The sequence below is a fragment of the Lethenteron reissneri genome, chromosome 51 (assembly GCF_015708825.2).
Source record: "Lethenteron reissneri isolate LAM-NWPU_2019-01 chromosome 51, ASM1570882v1, whole genome shotgun sequence".
NCBI classification, from domain to species: domain Eukaryota; kingdom Metazoa; phylum Chordata; class Hyperoartia; order Petromyzontiformes; family Petromyzontidae; genus Lethenteron; species Lethenteron reissneri.
This window is the reverse complement of record NC_083829.1, coordinates 9083825-9107730: the sequence shown is the minus strand read 5'-3', so window position 1 is coordinate 9107730 and position 23906 is coordinate 9083825. Positions and strand designations below refer to the sequence as shown.

Sequence of the window (23906 nt, the reverse complement as noted above, 5' to 3'; positions counted from 1 at the left end):
GGGTCAGAGGGGGGGGGGGGGGAGGGGCACGTGTGGCAAGCCAGCCCAGTCTGAGAAGCTGCTGCATGCCCGGACGACCACCACCACCACCACCACCGGTTCCGTTCCAAGCTCGCTCGCTGGCGCCGCCATCACGGAAAGGAAGGGGGGGGGGGGGTGTCGCCGCTGCCGTCGTTCATCTGCGTTGAGAAATTCTCCTCGTCGGTGGAGGCCGTTCACAAAACGTCCCAGGCGAGTGTGGTCACACAAATCGGGGGCGGCCTGCCCCGTGGTCGCCGTCGCCAGGCCGGTTCGGGCCGGAGGGCCGCCCCCCCCACCCCACCACCGCCCCCCCCCCCGCCTGACCCCTTCACCCCCACGCGCCCCCCTCCCGCCTACGTGGTCAGATCCGAGTGAGATGGTGCCACAGGCTGGACGGAAGAAAGCTCTCGATCTTCTCCACCATGAAGTTGAACGGCGCGAATAATGTGCTGAAGAACTGCAACGAGACGAACGCACGCGGTCCCATCGGGCGTTTTCGCAACCGCGCGCAAGAATGAGCACGCAGGGAACACGCGCCGCCAAAAAGTCGTGCAACATGTTGCTAAATGCATCACGCACTTATGATATCTATATATATATATATAAATCGGCTAAAGCCTCCAGTAATCACGGGAATTTGTGTGTGTGTGTGGCCACACCCAATCCGAATCCTTCCACTCTCCCCGCCAACAGGTGACACTGCTTCCAGTATCAGAGTGAACTTAATAATAATACATTTTGCATTCAAATGGCACTTACACGCCTTAGCAATGCAATGCACTGGTCGTCACATCTCATCGCAAACAATTCCAAGAGCACTCCTCCCCCCAAGCGGCAGTTGTCCCTGTGCGGCGCTAGATGGCTTGGCACCGGCCTCAGTGCCGGATTATCCTAGGAGCAAAAGTAGCTACATATGTAGCTACTCATCTATATGTAGCTACACATGTATGTAGCTAGTTGTGGAGCTACACAAGTAGCTACATATGATGCTACGGGCCCCGCACTTTCAAGGGCCCCGCGCTAAATGCTTTCAAGCTATCAATTCCGGTTCAGTGATTCTGCACTTGCTCTATTACTATAGTACTATACCGCCTTCAACTTTTATGAACGACTGGGTGTTTAAGGTGAGCGATTTGTCCTATTATCTGGCTGTATAGCAAATGAAACAATACAATTACTTGACAATGCAAGTAAAACATTTGTGTGTTTTAATATTTATGTGTTTTTATTTTATTTAGGGCCCCTTTATAACATAAAATAACAGGCCTCGTGCACTACCTTCATCCGGCACTGACCGGCCTGCGAGTGGACATTTGGTCTCCCTGTCAGGGGGAGCAGGCGAGGGGGGGCGATGACGATCGCCGTGTGTAATCCCACCCAAGCGATAATTTTTTCAATTTGGTAAATTTGAACGACGACGCCGCTGATGCACGGTGGGCCTGCTCTGCCAATGAACACCACGGTGGTTATCTTTGACGGCGCACGTGTGCACGGTGAGCTAAAACTAAATGATAACTTTATTTTAGATGAGTTTTTATTTGACCAGGTAAGGCCCACAGAGCTATACAGCTCTTATTTTTCAAAAGCGACCAGGCTATCAGCAATGACAGCTCAACGAAGTGGGGGGACTTATCACGTGGAAATTTATAGCAGCCGAATAACGCTAAACGCACGTTTGTAGACATGGAGGGAAACACCGGAGGACCCGGAGTAAAATCCACGCGACCACAGGGAGAGAGAACACGCAAACTCCAATTATACAACAGGCATCGGGGTCAAGATCGAACCCACGACCTCCTGCATACCGGGCGAGGTGACTAACATCTCGCCACGCGCGAGGGGGCTACGCGCTGGTGGACGCGTGCCGGGAGGACTCACAGCCTTGGCGAACACTCCCATGAGGTCCGGAAACTGGTGGGTGAGCAGGGCGAGCATGGCGGTGAAGGAGCACAGCCCCGCTGTGAAGAGGATGAAGAACGGCAGCTCCTTCTTCGGGTAAACAGATACCTCGTGGAACACTGCAAGACACGCGGGGGCGCGGGGCGGCAACGCACGCCCCACACACACACGCTTAATTGCGCTTCTTGCGAGGGCAGGAGCCACGCGTCTGGAGGCGTGCGTTCGTTCGCTCGCTCGGGAGTAACGTTTAATGCGCAGGAGGCTTATCGCGCCCGACGTTGATCATGGTGAAGGTTTTTTTGGGCCCTTCATTTGTCACGCAACGGCAGCGAAGAACCGTACCCTTCGTTCTTCACGAGGGTCCTGCATTGAGAGATGTTTGACCAACAGCAATTACATTGTACTTTTATTTAATGATTATTAATATTATTATCTGCAATGTGCTGGACATTTCCCCACCGTACCAGCTACTACTGATTTGAGGCGAGTCGACCTAGGGGAGGCCAAGGACCGCTTCAGATAATCGTCATTGGTGTTGGGCCGTGAGTGGGAATGGTGATGGCCGGGAGTGGGAATCGAACTCGGGTCACCAGGTTTGTAGCGAGTCGCGCTAACCGCTACACTACCGCTCCACACTGTTACTGTAAAACACAAGCACAAACATAGGCAAACATACGAGGCCACACACGTGGAATTACGCGCAGACGCAGGCACAATAGAGCAGGCGCGATATGAAGCGATTGTGCGGTCAGCATCTGTGCGGATGAGCTGACGATTGGGTTCTTGGGCTGAAGTTCATCGCCGGTTTAACGAGAGATTTACATCGATTTAAAGTGCATTTTGTTTAACGAGTGATTTTAAAGTGTATTGTGTTTAACGAGGCAAGGACTCGGAAGACCAGGGATAGGAGTCTCTTTTGCAGAAGCTGACCTGGGTCACCGCAAGTACGATAGCAAGGAACAAACAAAAACACAGTCCGGCAATAAAGGAACGCAATCAGAACAACAACAAAAAACTGAATCAGACGAAAAAAGGAAGAAACCTCAGACATATATTCACGCTAAATCGCTGCTAAATGTTGATAATTCCCTGCGGCGCAAATCATCACCTTTCAAAGCCACGGCCACCCAGAACGAACTTGAATCTATCGGGGAAACTTAAACCCGAAACTCCTGCAATGCAACCGCGTAACATGTTGCTTGCGTGTAAAAGATGGCAGTCTGCTCAATGGAAAACTCCCCTTGTGCCCACGCACATGTCCCCTGTACTGTTTGCACAAAACAGGAAGTTACCTGTAATTTAGAAATACAAGAATATAGGTTTTACCCTTTCTGGCAATAAAACAACATGTGTTAAGATGTTCAAACAAAGAAATAAGTCCCCATGACTTGTAGCTGTTCAATCCAAGCTATAAATACTCTGACACTTGCAATGTCTTCGTAGTGTTCACCTTTTGGCGTTCTCTGATCTCATTCTGGTGAGACTGGGCCATGAAGAAGGTTGTCTCTGGCGTAGGTCAATCAGTTTAAGAGACAATGCTTCTATTACCAGTGGGTGTTTGTTCCCCACAAGTACGTGTGGTTAACGCAGACTTGATGCCTCGCAAGAGGTTTCTATTTGGTGTTTGGACATTTTAACACGACTGTTTTCTTGCCAGAAAGGGTAAAAACCTATTCTCATTTTGCGTACTTTCATACTGGCAAAAAAAAATGCCCCACAATACCTGCCGTTTTGTTTGCGCGTAAAAGATGGCAGCTTATGCCCAATGGGAAAAAAACGCCACGCTCACGCGTGTCCTCCTGTGCCCACGGACATTTCCCCTGGACCGTTTGCCAAAGACGGGAAGTCACCTGTTCCTTGTTCGGAACGAGCACGGCTGTTGGGCGAATAACAACGTTGACGTCTCCTGCCCTCCGCTCGCGTAGGCGGCAGTTTGACGCAAATTGTGACGGGGGGGCGGGGGGGGTTATTTCCCTCGGGTTAACGGTGCGGGCAACATCCTGACAACTTGCAGCACCAGGTGCTGCAAGGTTACCTTTCGTCAAGTTTAAAGTATATTTGTTTAAGCAGAGGTGACAACTCAAGTGACCAGGATTGAGTCTCACTTTGCAGAGGTTGACCTGCGTCAACATAACGACTAAAGAAGAAACAAACAAAATAAATAAAAGCTCGCCAATGAAACGAATTGGAGCAAACACAAAACTGCGTCCACGTGAGAAATTGAAAAATGCTGCACGAACCATGAATCAACGTTAAGTCAAAACATTCCCTGTAGCGTAAAAGTCGGCTCGGGCAGATTATGTTCGGATTGATTACGAGCACAATTACAATTAGAGGTCACGGAAACATTTAGTGGATATAGGGTTGGCTTTCAATGCGTGTATCTTTCGCGACCAATATTACGATTTCTTGATAGATCTTTGGGGTCAGTCCGTGCGAGTAAATTGGATTGCTATCCAACACGCCGGTGGTGCTGCTGAAGCAATGGCAACGGGCGCGAGGGACTTGCGGTGTTTACCTGGCAACAGCTCTCGGTCTGCACTCTCAGTGCAGCTGGGGTACGGGTAGAAGAGATGCCCCTTCTCCAGTGGGTAAGGAATCATTCGAAATGCTGCAACAGACATTCAGATAATACAGAGAGTCAGTACAAATTACCATTGGGTGATGCTGCTGCTGCTGCTGTGAATTTGCAGCGGCGCACAGGCACAATTAATACAATAAAACAAGCTTAATACATTCGTCAATAATACGGATAGCATCACATGGCAGCCCAGGGGTGAATGCAACCCAAATTGAATGATTCGCGTGTCATTTTGCAGCATTGGCATATTCTGGCCAATACCCGACAGAAACCAATGCGGAACTAGGCGAGGACACACACGCGCACGCGCCCCACAGGGAAAGACGCTGGAAATAAAACTCGGATGCATATTGCCGCCGCTGTGAGACGTGCGAGCGTCAGCACAGCGCCAGCCGCCACCCACGCCAGCGTCCATCACGGCGGTTCGTGTCGAGGAACCGGAGGAGGCCACTGTTCAACCCCCACCCCGCGTTGCATCACCACGCCGCTGAAGCGCAACGCAATCTTCGGAGGGTGGTGGGGGGGGCACCACGTTTTGGTTGGCAAGCGCCGCGCCGGGCCGGGTCAGCTTGCGGTGGGGTCACATATTTTTTAGGGAACGAGCTAAAAAAACAAAATGCAGGTAGTAACACCTGGGACGGCCGCCATCCCCGCGCGCACTTCTCACGCGTGTGTTAAGTGCTCGGCTCCGCCAGCGAACTCTGACCTCGGTAATGTGTGCACGGCCGGGGTGAGCTGTGGGTGAGGAGGCAGGGGAGAGGGGATGGAGTGCGCGGGCTGCTGGTGTATTTATCAGGTGTCGGCACTCGGGAGGGGGTTCAGGAGGCATGTGCACTGTGGCAGGCATGCATGGCCTGCGGCTGAGCCACCAGGAATGTTTGCCAAAGTCTTGTGCGATGAAGGACAAACTGGGCCGTGATGTGTAAAGAAAAGGTGATTTATGGGTATTATTAGTTTACAAACTTGAGGCTACAGACAGATGGGCACCGGCGGTAGCTCTCGGTACCATCGGCTGTGAAACTCAAACGGGGCCCACCTTCCCCTGGGGGTGCCCAGAGCCTGAGTGCGGTAGAGGAACCGCACAGCAACCCACAGCGGCCACAAAGTGGGTTAATGCGCAATGAAAACATTGGCGCACGGAGTGGCGAGGACAACCATGTAGACGGGCGGCTGTCGCCTGGCACAGTCACCCGCACGGCTGATTAACTGCGGAATATTTGGCAGCGGGAAGAAAAAAAAAACGCCGCTCTTATTTTGCGGTTTACTGCCTGGGAATGACGACAACGATGGATGGAGGGCAAAACGGCACAAGAGTGGAACTAATACAACCGGTTGCTTCAGCTCGAAATGTGCACGGCAGAGTTTAGTGCGTGTCTGTCAACCACATGATGGAAGCAACCATAACGATATGAATTGTAGACACATGTAAAAAAAAATCGCACAATTAATGTATTCCGATGGCAAAATAAACACATATTTGTCAATTATATGACAGAAATTGTCTCCAAAAAGTTGCGATTTTAACGTCTTGATGGTAATTTGCATAACACACACAGAAAGTATGAAGACCCTGCGGATGCCACACAGCTACCCAGCAGTGCCCAACACGTTGAACTTATTTCGCTCCGCACGTAGCCGACCGCGCTATTCGGCGGTGCAGGGAATAACCCGAAGCACGCAACACAAGCCGCCCCCCGCCCACAGCAACGGGACGCACGCAGCCAGCGCCGTCGAGGGTAACCTTTGAAAGCACCGCTGCCCCGGCTAGGTTACTCGATGGCCTGCAACGGGGCAGCTCGCACAGGTGTGTGGTGTCTGACACGAGAGAGAGCGCTCGCAAGCGCCCTGCTCGTGCCGTGTCCACTGGAAACGCAGCACGGGCAAGCCGCTCTCTTACCCCCCCCCCTCCCCGCGCCTTTCCCCGTTCCGACGACGTCTGCAAGTTGCGGGGCGGTGGGTGCCCCCTCCGTTCATCGCTGAACGTCGGAACGCGCAAAGCGGCTCGGAGTTTAACTTCGTTCAGAGTAGGCGTAGTTGCGCCCGTTGTTTTTAAAGACGTTGTACTCACACCGCATGGCGGCACGACCGGCGCACGCCCTCCCACGTGGCATTTTACTTCCGATTCTGTTCCGGTAACGTACACGTACGTACGTCCTCGCGACGGATTAGCCTCGTGCCATTTGGCACTGTACACGCGGCTGACCTGCATCTACCAAAAATTCACTCCATCGTGAGGTTTGAATTCACTCATGCGCGGATACGCGCTACTCGGGACGGCAGCTATCTCGTGCGATGCATTATTTAAAATGGAAACAATTTTTATTTTTTATTTTATCAGCTCAGAGACGCGGCACGCAATGGTGATTAGGGGCAGCATCGATGATCACGAGAGAGGCACATGGCTGAGCACATCCGCCCTCGAGCGACACCCTACGTGAACATTCACGACGGACAACGCCAAACAGCGGCGTCAGTCGTGCGACAGGGCACCAACAGCCCTCCTGCGCACGGCTACAGCCACAAAGGGGCTGCGCTCGGGGAAATTAATTTCTCCAGTCAGCGTTCAAGTATGTAAACATGCATGCGGGCGGGCGGGTAGGTAGGTTGGTTTGACTTAACATGTCTGAAACAGGAGCTATGCATGACAGAGAGACTGCAACAAGGGGGTTGTCGGACTCTCGCGTTCCGACCGAAGGCAACAGACTGATTAATTACTGCGCGACAAGTGGCAGACTGCCGGGGCGGGCATGGCCACCGTACTGACATGCTTAATTTAGTGGAAAACGGAGGAGCAGTCTGCCACACGGAGCCAGAGTGTCTTCTCCAGCCGAGCGCACAGAGTCGGGAGGAGCATGACGAGTGGTAAAGCTCTCTCTCTTTTACAGACGTCCCAGTAGGGGCAGGTCAGAACGTCACAACCAAAAACAAAACAAAAACACGATAGGGGCGGCAAAGTATAGGAAAGGTAAGCAAATCGCTTAGAAATATATACAGATACAAACTAAACTATCATTATCTTAGCAGGTAAAGCCTACCGAGTTATTTCGCTTCTTTTTCCTTGCACATGTGTGCTGCTTTTTTGTGTGTTTAGTTTGTTGTCCTTCACCCGCACGTCCGATGAGCACGGTTGGCTACGTACGGTGCGAAAGAAGTTCAACACACACACACGGACGTACACATCGAGCGATCTAACACCCGGCTGTCCGTCATGCTCCACCGCTCGCCGAGTGGGCGACGGGGACGGGACCCCAACGACAGCGGCCAACGAAACCCGGGGAGCGGGACGGGACGACGGAGGTCGGGAAAACACCGACCCGTTCATTTTGACATCGCCAACAGCAACAGGGCCAAGCAAAAACAAACAAGGTCAAGGTTAAGAAGTCATCACGGCTCATGTCACAGATGCCACCACAACCAAACCCAACAGCTTTCTCACCCCCCCCCCACTGCCACATTCCACAACCTGACCACCTCCCAAGGGCCGCTCCTACAGGACCCCCACCAGTTGAGCTTGAGGGCTTCCCCCCTGGTCACTCAACTCTCGGCTGCCACTCCAACGCCCGTCTCGGTGGGCTGCTCCCCCCTCCTACCGCCACCCTCCCCCCCCACAAACTCCCCTTGCACACAGGTCCCACCAGTCGCTGCCAACGTGCAATTACGCCTGCAATGTTGTCTTGCCACCTTGTAATCCTCAACTCCCAGGTCGCTTAACTTGCCGGGTCGTGAAATTCCAAGTGTTCTCCGCGTGCCAGAAGCGGCTACGATAGCTGCTTTGTTGCAGTCAAGGTGTGTCCGGGTGTCTGGCCCATCCAGTCACACGGCCGTTACTCCTGCCACAAGCATCCTCCTTTTGACACCAACATTGAGCTTTGTAGTCTTTTAAATTGATTAACATGGAGTAAGATCCTGTTGCCGAAGCACTGCCAGCTTCCAAGCCAGACCACCTAAAACTGCCAATAAGCTGCACTACCTCCTGCGAATGTCACAGCTAAAACAAAAAACCCCACGTCGCTTGCAAGAAAGGGGGATGGTGACGCGTCACGAGAGGCAACCCCCCCACACCCCCCCCACCCCGCCCAAGAGTAACCCCCCCCCCCCCCCCCATTTTCTTCTCAACAACATTTACGTCGACTTCGTGGCCGCAAAAAAAACGTTCGATATGGCCGAATGATCCATCTCTTTAGAGAGAGAGTGAGTGTGGCAGAGAGAGAGAGAGAGAGTGTGGCAGAGAGGGAGAGAGCGTGGCAGGGAGAGAGTGTGGCAGAGAGAGAGTGTGGCAGAGAGAGAGAGAGTGTGGCAGAGAGGGAGAGAGCGTGGCAGAGAGAGAGTGTGGCAGAGAGAGAGAGAGTGTGGCAGAGAGGGAGAGAGCGTGGCAGGGAGAGAGTGTGGCAGAGAGAGAGTGTGGCAGAGAGGGAGAGAGCGTGGCAGAGAGAGAGTGTGGCAGAGAGAGAGAGAGTGTGGCAGAGAGGGAGAGAGCGTGGCAGAGAGAGAGCGTGGCAGAGAGAGAGAGAGCGTGGCGGAGACAGAGAGAGTGTGGCAGAGAGAGAGAGTGTGGCGGAAACAGATAGAAAATGTGGCGGACAGAGTGTGGCGGAGAGCGAGCGTGGCGGAGAGAGAGTGTGGCGGAGTGAGAGAGAGAGTGTGGCGGAGAGAGAGAGTGTGGCGGAGGGAGTGTGGCAGAGACAGATAGCGAGTGTGGCAGAGACAGATAGCGAGTGTGGCGGAGGGAGAGAGTGTGGCAGAGCGAGAGCGAGCGTGGCGGAGGGAGTGTGGCAGAGACAGATAGTGTGGCGGAGAGAGCGAGTGTGGCGGAGGGAGTGCGGCAGAGACAGATAGCGAGTGTGGCGGAGGGAGAGAGTGTGGCAGAGGGAGAGCGAGCGTGGCGGAGGGAGTGTGGCAGAGACAGATAGTGTGGCGGAGAGAGCGAGTGTGGCGGAAGGAGTGCGGCAGAGACAGATAGCGAGTGTGGCGGAGGGAGAGAGCGAGTGTGGCGGAGGAGCGCTACTCACTGCCCTCCCACGTGCAGTGCAGCAGATTGAGCGCTCCCTCCACCCGCTTCCAGTGCTGCAGGTGGAAGAAGGCGTACGCGATGGCCTCACTGTCCCCGCGCTTCAGGATGTGCTCCGGTGGCAGGATGAGGCTCTTCATCTCCAGCAAATACTGCGCACCGGACACGGAGCAGCGGCGTGAATGTCAAGACGAGGCGGACCTGGTCGCGGGAAGCAGAGGTCGCAAACGGGTTTTGATTCCTTACCCGTACCCGGCCGCACCAGGGTCGCAAATGGGTACCCGTACCCGTATCCAGCTGGGTACGGGTACCCGTTCCCTACCCGTACCCTACCCGAAATGAGTGACAAATGGTTACTCACCAGTGACTCACGGCCTACCCGTACCTGTACCCGGCCGCACCAGGGTCGCAAACGGGTACCCGATACCCGTACCCTACCCGATACCCGGCTACCCGTACCCGGCCGGGTACGGGTAGCCGGGTATCGGGTAGGGTACGGGTATCGGGTACCCGGTTGCGACCTCTGGCGTGAAGGAGTCGCGTGGCCCCGGCGGTTCGCGCCGAGTTCGCAGGCTTGTCGGCGCGGTTCGTGGTTCGAAACCGCGGAGGCGCCCACTGCACGGGCATCACCTGCGGGCAGCGCCGGTCGTCGAGCCCGCACGCCCCGCCCGCCCCCACCGCGCCCATATTCCCGCTTCGTAGCGGACATTTTAGATAAGCGGTTCTTAACCTTTACAGCAGCCTTGCACCCCCGCGGTTCTCAATCTTAAAAAAAAAATGTTTCGTGTTAATAAATACATAGGGCTTGATGAAACTAAGTAGTTGTTACTTACGTGCCCGTGATATACCTTTAAAAAATTGGCCGTCTCTCGCACCCCGAGAAAGGGCATCTCGCTCCCCCAGGGGGTGCGTGCACCTCGGGTTAAGAAGAAGAACCACTGGCTTAGACGATCCCCGGAGCGTCATCCGAAATGGAGAGGGCCATCAGCGTCGCGGCGTGAATTGGCAAGAGTAAAAAAAAAAATTGTCCACGAATTTAAGCAACTAAGATTACGCACACATACACAGCAACATCGCCCCCCACGCACACACACACAGCAACATCGCCCCCCACGCACACACACAGCAACATCGCCCCCCACGGACACACACACAGCAACATCGCCCCCCACGGACACACACACAGCAACATCGCCCCCCACGCACACACACAGCAACATCGCCCCCCACGCACACACACACAGCAACATCGCCCCCCACGCACACACACAGCAACATCGCCCCCCACGGACACACACACAGCAACATCGCCCCCCACGCACACACACACAGCAACATCGCCCCCCACGCACACACACACAGCAACATCGCCCCCCACGCACACACACACAGCAACATCGCCCCCCACGCACACACACAGCAACATCGCCCCCCACGGACACACACACAGCAACATCGCCCCCCACGCACACACACACAGCAACATCGCCCCCCACGCACACACACAGCAACATCGCCCCCCACGGACACACACACAGCAACATCGCCCCCCACGGACACACACACAGCAACATCGCCCCCCACGCACACACACACAGCAACATCGCCCCCCACGCACACACACAGCAACATCGCCCCCCACGCACACACACAGCAACATCGCCCCCCACGGACACACACACAGCAACATCGCCCCCCACGGACACACACACAGCAACATCGCCCCCCACGGACACACACAGCAACATCGCCCCCCCCCCCCCTACTGGCATGGCTACAACACAGCACCTTCCCTCACGTGCTAGAGAGAGAGCCCCGCGCTATACGGATGATGCAAATACCAAAGCGGTAAACTACTGAGACGGTCACGAACGCACGCCACGACCGCAAGGACAAAGCGAGCCCACGCCGCAACACGCACGTTGTGCAAACAAGGGAGCGAGAGACGGACGACTGCACCGCTCATTTTCTCACGAACATTTCTGCTTTAACAAATTTTAATTGTATGTCATTCATCCAAGGTTGCACAAAACCTAAAGGGGAGGGGGGGGAAGACATTCAGGTAGGTGAGGAATTGCAAACACAAAGCGGTTCTACACTCACGACTGCCAAACACCACCCGGCATGTACTACAACAATTTACTTGATACAGCTGTCGTGGCTGTGACGGTTCCACCTGAAGACGGAAGCTTGTGTTGCCTCCGAAACGTCGTGATTTTTTTTTTTTTTTTTTTTTACTTTTATACTTTTATTAATTTTAATGTTTTACCTACGTGACTTTACCGAAAAACCTAAGAATATGAATCCTTGCAGTCACGAAAGCTTCACATCTAGAAGTACTACAACAACTCACCTCTGCATTCTCGCCTCATCAGAGTTTGCAGCGGTGAAGGCTAATCTCAACCACCTGCGCTCTTGGGTCTGTTCGCTGGCGATGACGGTCGCCCTGTCGTGAATGTAAAACTAGAAACAATTTTTTTATTCTACCAGGTAAGGCCCCACTGGGCTATACGGCTCTCTTTCAGAGGCGACCTGCCCACCAATGACAGCTCAGCGAAGTGGCTTTTCAAGCGGAAATTTCTCGCAGCCAAATACTGGAAATGCATGTTTTCTTTGATGTGGAGGGGAAAAATCCACACGGCCACGGGGAGAACACGCAAACTCGAACTACACAGGAGTCGTAGTCAGGATTGTACCCAAGACCTCTTGCATACCAGGCGAGGCAGTGAACATCTCGCCATCGCGGCGAGGTTGAATCTGTCACATATTCGAATACGGTCCATGGTATGGTTATTACTACACAGGAGGTAAGTACGTACGTGAGTGGGAACTTCTTTCGCACCGTACGTAGCCGGCCATGCTAATCGGGAGGTACCCACGCTACGCATGGCCTAGTGTGTCGGCATGAGTGAAGTGTGAACAAATAAACTGCAACTCCGCCTTGAAGAGAACACTTTTTTTAATATCAGATGTTTCAGGACACTGACCCTTCTTCATAGCGAACATCCGGTGAAAGTCGCGGCGTTACTGACGAACATGTTCAGTTTTTTTTTTACGTTGGCTGATTTTGTGCACCGTTGCCAATGTAGCGGCATCGCCAAATCATTTGTGAAGTGTTGTATCGGTGTGGTGTATATTAGTGTGTGGTATAGTGTAGTATTAAGGGAGTAGTATTAGTGTGGTGTAGTGTCCTGTGCCGTATTTGTCGCCAACACAGGAGGGTAACACGGGATTCTATACAGCAGGCAACTCCTGGTGCAACCAAATTGATTGCCAGACTCAACACGCAGTTATGACGGTGTCAGCTGCTTCCAACAGCCATAGGAAAGCAGATAGGATTCAAAATTGTCATGATCTTGACTTTTTTTATTTTAACACGGTTGGCTACGTACGGTGCGAAAGAAGTTAAACATATTCGGATACATTTTCCCCCAACAACTTTTAAATAAACGGCCTTGCACTGATCTTTACCAACGGTTTGTTTCCTCTGTTTAATACCGTACTCTATTTACAAGTTCAATTCCATGGTTGACGGTCGATTCAACCCATTATGGCGCTCGGCCAATAGTATTAGTACTCATCCTGTGGATAGGCCGGGCCCCCGCCATGGGACTGTGGAGTTTCCACCACTGGAACAGGGAGAAGCGCGCCGCCATGCATCCACACGAACTCTGTGACGCTTTTGAAATCAATTCCCATGGCGAAGGAAGGCCCCACTTTGGAAATTTGCCAGGTGGAAAATTTACGTGTTTTGCCGCAGTCCAAGGATTGTGAAACCACGCGCCGTGCGCATTTTGCTGTGCCCCAAAGCCGCTTGAAAAATCGCTGTGTGGTGGCCCACTGCGCTGGTCATGCATTGAACAGAGAGACAAACACACAAGTATGGCTCAGATCCTGGGGGGGTAGGCGTACGGCGAGGTGATTTTGTTTACGCAGTCGTGAGCAAAGGTGCCACCATGCCCTCGACTCCCTTACCCACGCCGAGCCTGACGGCGACCTTCTTCCCGAGGGGTCACCGAGAACTCAACCTCGGCTCGGTTAGCCAGGCCGCTGTTTAAAACTCCTCTTGTCACACAAGCCGGGGGCTGACGTTTCTGTGCCGAGCATCGTTGTTGTTGTTGTTGTGTCACTGTACGTGCAAGGAAATGCGCAATATGAAATGTGAAGGCTTTGATGTCGAAAGGGCCGTGACATTTTACCGAGACAAAAAGTGTTATGGGCATTAGTTTTGACGTATAGTTTTTTAAAACCAACACATGCCACCGCCACACGCTACATTGCTGGCAGGAGGACCGGTCTTAGTGTGACTTGGAGGTGGGAAAGAAATTACCGTGGAGATCGCCTCGCCAAGTTCCGTGATAAAAATCAAACCCCAGTTCGCTGTGGAACTTCCAACAAGCAAAACCCGACACACAAACCACACACGTTCAAATTGTCTCCACGCCCCACCGAGTCCGGGCGTGCTGCTCGTATCCGGTGGAGGCCCTCAGTCAGTGGTAGAAATTCAACATTCCTAAGGCAGGGGCCAAGTTTATTCCTAAGGCGGCGAGATGTTAACCACCTCGCCTGGTATGCAGGAGGTCGTGGGTTCGATCCCGACCCTGATGCCTGCTGTATATTTGGAGTTTGCGGTGTCTCTCTCACCGTGGTCGTGTGGATTTTTCTCCAGGTCCTCCGGTATTTCCCTCCACATTTAGAATGAGCGTGCGTTTGTGTGTGGGTAGCAGTAGTGTAGCGGTTAGCGAGCTGCGTTCCGAACCCGGCGACCCGGGTTAGATTCCCGCTCAGTGACGATTATCTGAACCGGTCCTTGTCGACTCAGCCCCAAATGAGTACCTGGTGCGACGTGTAAACATCACCACGAGGGAAATAAAAGCGGCCGGGCGTGGTGTGGCCCACCCACCTCCCTTGTGTGCCGTGCCGGCCTAACAGCGCTTACCCCAACAGTCTGTTAAGGCTACACGGGGGGGGGGGGGGGGGATCTTTGTGCGTGTCTAAAACCACGTGTTACTCCGCCTGGTTTCATAAAGGGAGGCAGCTTCTGACCGCATTCGCCTGCCTGCCTGTACGCGTCCACCGTTGCCCACGCACGTGGACGTGCGACGCCAGGGAGGAATCTCGTGCCGTTTCCCAAAAAATAACGGCCGGCCGGAAAAATTGGGGGGTGGCGGAGACCTTGGCCGAGTTTTTTACAGACAAACGTCTGCGACCGCGCTAATGGCAGATTTGGCAAAGGGTACGAAATATCCACCCAAGTCAGAAGTTAATGGGGGGGGGGGGGGGGGCTGCTCAATCTCCAGCCATAAAACTGGCTTGACAGTGTTATGGTCCGGGAGAGACAGCGCCTGTTTGCCAACTGTAACAAACCTCATCTTGCGCAGACCACCAACAAGCAAAGCGACCATCCTCCTCCTCCTCTCAAAAAAAAAAAACACAACTTGGAAATACGTTACATTTTTTTCCTGTTGCTTTGCACAAAGTTCCCGACCCGACAGTGGGAATCGTATTCTCATAACTCTTTGTTATGACAAATCGCCTGATTTGCTGAGCGCGGCCCGTCGCAGGGACGACGCCGTGAATCACGTCCTCAACCCAGATGTACCGCAACAGCGGGATCAACAGCTCACCCCCCGTGAGCGCTCTCGCATCTCTCTCAAGTGCAGGCAACCTACCCCCTACCACCCCGACGTCGCATTGCAAGCTTTCGCACGGAGACGTTTCCTGCCACTCGTTAGACAACCAGCTAGAACCCCCCCCCCGCCTCCCCCAGAAACAGCTTTATCTGGTGTGGACAACTCAGTTTCAAAGACAATGCATCAGATACTACCAGAGCATGTAATTTGCTTGCATCACAAGTATATGTGGTTAATGCAGATAATGATTCCTCGAACAAAGGTTTCAGTTCGGTGTTTAAACATCTTAAGACACAACTGTTTTATTGCCAGAAAGGCTAAGACCCAGTCTGATATTTTGACACTGGCACGGGAGGTCCCGTGATGTGCCCACAGAATTGTTCGCCGCGCGATCAGCTGGCGTGGGGTCCCGGGGTCCGGCTCTCTTATCGAAGCAAATCTGACACACAACACCGGAGATGTTGTCACGGGCACACACGCCCTCATACCCAACTCCGCACGTGTTTGCGGCGCACGCAGCCGTGCGCGCCCTCTCCGATACCATTCATCTTCCGCGGCATTTCGGAGGGCCGCCGACAAACCCCTCCCCTGTTGCGTGCGCAAGGGGCAGCAGCGTAGGAGCGTGAGAGAGCCTCGCGCGTGAACGCGACGCTTTCGGACCATGTGCCAGTGACGACCGCGACGAAGATAACAATTAAATATGAAGATGAAGACCGACGCTTTGCTTAACTAGTTATAATAATGATGACGTGATCAAGGGGACGTTTCATAAGTCTATCCGATTGGTCAATGATACATTTTCTGTACTGTCCTTCCCCTCCCCACCTGCCATCCCATCCTGCGATCCGGCAAAAGGTTTGTTCGACTATAGTACAGATAAAACACTCATCACGTCCGTCCATAACACCGTGGCCTCGAAAGGTAACATACACAATTCCCGACTTATCAGGGGCAATGTCTCTTCTCCGTAGCACGCACGCGGAGAGGCCACAGAGAGATGAGTGGATAAGATTGGGAGACTGCCACTTGACACCATTCTCAGTTCTGCCATCTCCAAGTTGGCTCACATCGCCAGCAGGCTCGGATGTGACTCGGCTGTGATCCACCAAGTCTCGCAGTGGGCTACGTGCGTACGCCAACGTGCCTGGCAACGCGAACTCCCACCGAGGGTCTTTTAGAAATCGTAAGCATGTAATCATCTCTGTACATCTTTGACCCTGGTCACACCAATCCACGTTTCTGTATAGACAAAAAAAAACGTATTTTACTGGTGCCTGAAGTGTAAATAAAATGTTTAGTTTCCAACAACGGAACTGTTTATACTGTAGTAAATTACACGGCCAAAGGATATAGCTGCTTTATTAATGTATTACACTCGGTCGCAAACATAAAACTAATTTATGAGCAACTTGACCAAACTCGTACACGCATATACTTGCCATCAGGCCAGCACATGCCCATGGTGATCATCGGCCGTGAACGATCAACCGTAACGTCGAGCGCTGAACGAAGACCTGAACACGGTGGCGATATTCACCTCCTTCGACCGACCGCCACTCCCGGTCATTGGCCTTGAACGGCAACACACCGGGCAAACTCCTCGGATGAGAAAAGAAAGCGCAGTTTCCACTGCCAGAACATTGTTTACCTTCATCCCGGGGCAGATACCAACTCCACCCTTCTTCAAAAGTTCTCCACTCCCCTCCCACCACACCCCGATCACCCCCCACATCCCCGCCCCAACATCAAAGTAACAGGTGTGACTTTTATTGTTTTAATGCACGCATCTGCAAGAGGTCATTTCGTAAAAGCCATAGGCGTTTTGGTACTAAAGCGGAGAGAAATGTTAACGACCTCGCCTGGTTTGCAGGAGGTCGTGGGTTCCGATTCCTGAACCCTGATGCCTGCTGTATATTTGGAGTTTGCGTGTCTCTCTCTCTCCCCGTGGTGGCGTGAATTTTTATCCGGGTCCTCCGGTTTTAATCTCCACATTCGGAATCAACATCACGCGTTTAGAGTATATTGGCTTCTGTAAATTTCCACGTGGTAAGCCACTTTGTTGAGCCATCATTTGTGGCCAGGTCACTTCTGAAAAAGAGCTATAAAAGCTAAGTGGGCCTCACCTGGTAAAAATAAAAAGTTGAGTTTAGTTTTATTTGGCGCTATTAAAGCTATGGTTCTCATAAACCATGCCAGCCAGCACAGACGTCAATTCCCGCGACGGTCCAGGTCAAACCCGGCCAGGGCTGCAACCTGAGAAACCCCGTTTGCAAATGCCAGTGCTTCACAGCAGGCATACGACCGTGTGCCATGGCCACCCACAGCATTTTTTTGTTGTTGTAAATGGGCACTGGCGACTTCAGCTGCGTTGCTTGGGTGCAGACAGGCCATGTGGAGAACCATGGGCAAGTTAAGACTCGTGTCAATAACGCATCCTCGAGGAGAGTGCTAGCAAACGTTACCATGGACGCCGTGGAGTGCGTGGGCCATCTGCATATGATGCACGGCGCGGCGAACGAGTGACCTGCATGAAAGCTCTGCATATCCTTCAGAGCTCTGCAGCCATGCAAAACATATTTGTACGTGACAACGCGGACAAGCTGACATTTTTGTCTGGTTGCGTGGCACTGTGGTGGGGTAACGTGACCCACAATCCGGAAGGTGGAGTGTGTGTGCACGGACCAAATCCTAGTTGGGGGCTCGAATCAGCTCATCATCTCTCTGCGGCGGTTCGATGAAGATAGAAAGCAGTTTGCGTGAAGTCAACAGCGGTTGTGCTACAGAGGCCGGTCCTTGCAATAGGAATGTGGAATTCCCACCAATGGATCAGAGCAGCCAACATAGGCATGGGTGCAACCTAATGCTGGCTGGAGCATGGATACAGGATATAGCATTTCTCTTATCGGCAAATACCACAGACCAGTGACTCCAAGTGTGGCAGACCAACTGGCTCCACCTGTGGATATGGGGAGGTTATACTACAGTAATTATAAAAATAATTAAACTAGCCACAGAGTAAATGCAAAAACATGAAATGTATAACCAGCCGAGAGGCCACCGAGACAGAAAAAAAGCATCTTTTGAAAATAATGCACAGTACAATAAAATTTAAATTTTTATTAAAAGCATAAATGCATTAGCCCTACACTTTGGTTCTTTCGGTAAAGTCACGTAGGTATGAAATAAAAGAAATCACGACGTTTCGGGCGCAACACAAGCGTCCGTCATCTGTGTCGTGATTTATTTTATTTTCTACCTACGTGACTTTACCGAAAGAACCAAAGAGTATGGATGGATTCCTGCAGTCACGAAAGCTTCAAATCTAGATTGCATAATCCCTGCCCGCCTCCTTCTCTGTCTGTACTTCTGTCTGCACTTCTGTCTGCACAGGGGAATCACGGAAACTCTCGTGATGATGATGATTCCACAGGAATTCCATTTGATTGCAAAGCTGCGTTGCTATCAGGGGACTTACCCGACAGACAACCGAGCAAAACGATTAATCGGGTGAAAGGAGTACACACATCATAAATAAGGTATCACGCACAAATTGCATGCTCTGCACAATCTTCTCATTGTGCGTGATGTGATGATGTTTTCCAAATAATTGATCGATTTTAAACGTTCACGCGCTTGAGGCCTAGTGTCGCTGGCACCAGGCCTGGGGTGCCCTGTTCTGCCTGCCCAGGTTCCTGCAACTGCATGGGCAAGGGAATCTAGTCAAGGCTGGGATATGCCCAAGTCGTCATCGTCACCATCATGGGCCACGATCTATCCAGTTCTGAATGATGACCAATACAATGTCTAGTTTTTTTGCCTCATCCTCTTTCTGTCTCCCAGTGTACATTCCAAGCACGCATCTATCCAATCTTTCATCACATTGACCATGCTCTATCCCACTGCTGCATTACGAGCAAAATTACGTCTCTAAAAACTTGTTCTGATCCACGTGTTCCTCTCTCTTTACCTCCCGATACAATTCCAGGCATGCATCTCTACACGCTTCTGCACGCACTTTTTAGCTTTTGTTAAATTTACATTTCTTTCAATGTCCAGCTCTATTGATCCACATCCAGGCTAGTAATATGGTAATGCTGCACTGACAGCCACAAAATAAATTATACTCGCGTCAATAACACTGCGGGCCTTCATAAAAACGATATATATAATAGGTGACCGTTTCGGGCAATGGCCCTTCTTAATGCACATTAATAGAGAGGCCAGGGGGGATAATAGTTCTAAAAGGCCACATAGCAGGCAATACGCATTCATACTGGTAGGAACCTCCTGGTTACACCAGCCCACAGGGGAGTATTGTGTCCGTACGTGCAGGGAGGGTCTGGGTGGAGAGGGGAGGGTGGGGAGGGGCTGGGTGGGGAGGGTGGGGCTGGGTGGGGCTAGGTGGGGGGTGAGAGGGGTGGAGCTGGGTGGGGAGGGGAGGGGCTGGTCATCCCATGGTGCCCTTATAAAACTCAACATTTAACCTACTCACGACGGCTTGTGCCCGCCCTCAGTCGGGCATATTTGCGGAATACACCACGCGCCGTTGACCCTGGCCATTGACCGAGCAACCCAACGTTCCTACCAGCTCCCTCCGCAGGACAATGTGTTTAAAAACTCTGCACTAAAACACATTGGTAAGGTAACATTTGAGTTCAGAATTCCAAAAGGTACTCCGACACGCTCTCATCCACACTCTCCCTGTTTGATAATATTGATCCAGGTCCACCTTGAGCACCTGCCCTCGGCACACACGGCCGCCGTGCGTTGTGTCCAGTCTACGCGATCAAATGCCACCGCCAGGGATGGAGCAGAGCATGAAGAATGAAAATAGCCACTAAACTCACGAACTTACGAGGACAATGACGTGTCGGAAAGTGTTACCGAATCCGTGCGTGTGCAAGGTTTTTCTTCCCCCCTGTTGATTATTTAGCGCAGCTCGGCAACTGCGAGCTGTTTACGTCGGCGTGCACGGACGGCAAGGCTGTAGCAAATCACGCTTCGCTCGATTCCCGACTAGGCCCGTCAGTAGTCCCACCCCTCGCTCTCAGCTCTCCAACGCCGGTCACGCTGCATACACCACTATTGATCTATCGCCCCTTCCAGTTTACTTAGAGAACTTCAAAATTCCCGCTGTGGCAATATAAATACACACTCAAGCGCACTCTCGTACATGAACTGCAACAGCTGCCATTGCTATTAAGTTATTGTGATGTCACCATGACGACTGCGCCAGGCTAGGTGCATTTCGAGAGCACTTCAACTGCTGGAGAAGGCTAGCCGACAGGGATTCATTGAACAGAGGCAGGTATTATGGGTGGCTTCTTCCTTCTCTATTTCTTTCATACGGCCAATGTAGATGCAGAGCGACGACTACAATTTCACATTCAGGTAGTCATGCCAGATAACCGTGTCGGAAGCAGCGGAGGAGTGCATCATTGCTCCTCCGTTGTTTGCGGATAAATAATAATAATAGTTCAATTTGTAACGCGCGCAAATTTGCAGACGTAGTGGCCGCAACTCAGAGGCGCGGAGCCAAGCTCAGAGTCGCTCGAAAGCATGATTGTAGAGGTGAGTTTTTAAGTTTCTCTTGAAGGAGGCGATTGAGGTGATGCTGCGAATATGCAGAGGGATATCGTTCCAGACTGTTGGGGCTGCCACCGAGAAGCGTCGCATAGACATGACCATCCTAGATCTTGGTATCAAGAGGAAGATCGGGGCATTGCGTCGTTATGCGTTGTGCTGCGGTCCGTTCTGGATGACCACAGTCGCACACTACTACCGGAGAGTTTTTAACTTTCCATTTTAGCATCAGGTATCCGCGGCTGCCATGGTTCTTGCGGATGCCGTTTAAGGTGGACCATGAGCTTCGTGGAAGATCGCAACCCGGTAATCTTCCGCGTTGGGTCTATCACAAGGGTCGCTGATCTCGAGCGAGCAGGAGCAACGCACCAGCTGTGCACGCCCCATATCAACTCTCCGTGTTTCATGCATCATCACCAGTTGCCTCCGCTGGATTTCTACGAGCGTCGCTCCGCAGTCGCCCGTTGTGGCTCGAGAGGGACTGCCACTAAGGCCACCCAGGGGCATATCGTCATCCGCAAGCCTACGCCAGATGCCCAAGCTGACACCGCTGGCAAGAACAACAGAGACGACGTTTCCCGGTAACCACAAATTGTCCAATCCCGATTGGTCGATGACACACCTGTTTATTGGGTCCGCTCTTGTTCAATCGAACACGAGCCGTTTTGGCCATGCAATGGCTTGGCAAGCTGGCCTACACGGACCAGCCAAACGCAGTCTCACCTGTCGGAGGGGAGCCACAGGGATTTAGTGAAGAGCTCTCCTGTACTTTACCTTGAAACCGCTTGCACAATCGAAGTATCATGAACACAATACGCAGCATCGACCAAGCCTCAACGTTCCCGAAGCTGGTACGTACGTTCCCCCCCTCCTCCTTCAAGGGAGCTCCGAGTTTCACATGCGAAACGAGGGCCATCGCTGCGGCCAAAGAGACCCGGGGAGTGGAACAACAAGCCGGGCAGCTTCCTCGCAGAGCGCGGCGTGAAGACACGCACGCTCCCCCCGTGGTGACGAGGACACACGCACGCACACCCACACAAGCGCACGCACACGAACGTTAAGTCGTGAAAGCGACATAAACAGGCTTGACCAGAAATGTTTAGAGAAAGTGCCCTAAAAGAAGACAGCTTTACGGCTTCCCAGCCCCTCTTCATCACAAGTATGGCCCATAAAGCAGCAGAAAGATAAACTAGCCTTGCGGGGGCCTGCATGCAAGGCTACGGTCACGTGCTGCCCATGTCCCAGACCAGGTGGCCCAACACAACCACGACACTTCCACTGTAACGACGGTGCATTCCTGCTACACCCCCTTGGTATGTACAAAAAAAATTATAATCTAACAAAAAAAAATACATCTTACACCGACACACGCGCGACATACGACCGAACAAATGACCACCGAAGGAAGATGGTATTCTCATTTGACACAAGAGGCTCGTCTTCGGAATGTTTGACGAGAAAGACTGTGCTCTGAAAAATGCATCACCGTTACGGCATAGCCAACGCAATAAGGGAACTAAGACAAAACGGAGAAGCTGAGAGCAAAACGTGAAAAGATGTGCAAGAACAAAACAGGAGATAAGTTAACGACAAATATTTATCGTTACAAAAGACGTCCCTTTAAAACCACCGTGACGTTGTTTTGAAGTGCAAATGCCATCGTACAGAGTGTACCAAAGGCAGCGTGACAAATGGCCAATGAGAAGCTGAGTGAAACACGACTTAGCAGTGACCTGCGATGGAAGTCGGACACCTTTACGAAAATATATATTCAGATCCCATTAGTGTGGGGGGGGGGAGGGGGGTGGTGGTGGTGGGTACTGCCAGCAAAATTTCCTTTCGCACCGTACGTAGCCGACCGTGCTAATCGAAGGAGCAGGGGAACGACAAATGAAACACAAAAAGCACTTCCAAAGAAATGTGTTTTCATACAAGGTCCAATCAAGAACGGCGCGACTCAAAATTTTGTGGGCCAAGCGGAGACACGTTAGTAACGCTTGTTCTCTAATTCACAAGCCGGGAGGGGGGGAAAAAGCGTGGAAAGATGTACTGTGTGTTTGACTAGGCCTGGATTTACCCATACCTGTACCAAAACAGGAGGGATTATATCCGTAAACACCATTAATTGCTGGGTAATATTTAGATCTTTCGAATAATTTAAAGCTTTGTTGTAAAAGTGACAGAGAACATTTTAAACACATTAACAAACAGTACAAAAAAACGAACTTTCAAGAGCTTACAGAAACAAGGCAATAACATTTTGGTCAAAAAAAAAAACGGATAATAAAAACGTTTGGATCGAATATAAGTGTTATTTTTTTTGGTTATTTGAGGACTTGAGGTCAAGAGGTCATTCATGGAGTGCCACCACACCTGAGCACTGCTTCTTTTCACCCACTGCTATCCCCCCCCCTCATCCCCCCCACCGTATCCCCGGCCCCCCCCCATCATCCTCCTGCCCCCCACCGTCCCCCCCTCCACCGAACCCCCGCCCCCCCCCCCATCATCCGACCCCCCCCCACCCCCCGTCAACCGTCTCTTCTATACGGGATAAAATGTCGCCACGTGACGCGGGGGGGGGGTTCTCTCCGGGTGCGCCGATGTCCTCTCACTCGCGCTTGTTCGTTGCCTGAAGTACATTGTAGTATATATGTGTGTGTATAGAGGGTTGTCGGGCTTCGGGGCAACTGTCTGTATCGCCAGCTAACCCGCCCTGGCTGCCATTGCATCTTGTCTGCGGCTCCTCAAGGGACCGTGACAGAGGCAATTTGCAATGAACGACGGCGAAGCTCAATCAACTTCAAGGACAGTGCAAATGATTATCATCATCAGAGTTGTTTCTTTTTGTTTGCATTTTGACCGCTTGTGTTGTGGTTATTGCAAACATGATGCCTTGTATAAAGGTGTCAGTTTTTGTACCAGTTGAAAGGGTAAAAACCTATCACTATATTTTGCCACTGGTAAAGGAGATGTCTCATAGAGTAAAAACATTACTATTATATTGAACAATTTAAGGAGCGAATAGTGTGCGTTAGTGCACACAAGGCCACAGATGAATAAACACAGAACAATCTCGGGCTATTATATAATATTTCTATTTGTTACATACATTATTTTGTTCAAATTGCCATTCAAGAACCCAGGATACTAAGAATATTTCAAAAAGTGGGTGGAAACCAGC

The 23906-nt window shown here is 51.9% G+C and overlaps 1 protein-coding gene across 5 annotated transcripts in view; it reads right to left on the bottom strand.

Annotated features, from left to right (window-relative positions):
- Positions 1–23906, bottom strand: part of ST7 (suppression of tumorigenicity 7) — a 96208-nt gene continuing 72302 nt past the window's right edge. For 4 of the 5 annotated variants that reach the window (XM_061572866.1, XM_061572868.1, XM_061572869.1 and 1 more), the window contains 4 exons: positions 9511–9661; positions 4439–4531; positions 1900–2039; positions 1–478 (listed from right to left, as the gene is read on the bottom strand). In XM_061572866.1, coding sequence (XP_061428850.1) covers positions 383–478; positions 1900–2039; positions 4439–4531; positions 9511–9661 — 480 coding nt within the window. In that variant the 3' untranslated portion in view covers positions 1–382. The remainder of the gene's footprint in view (positions 479–1899; positions 2040–4438; positions 4532–9510; positions 9662–23906) is intronic. The other variant, XM_061572867.1, reaches the window with a different exon arrangement.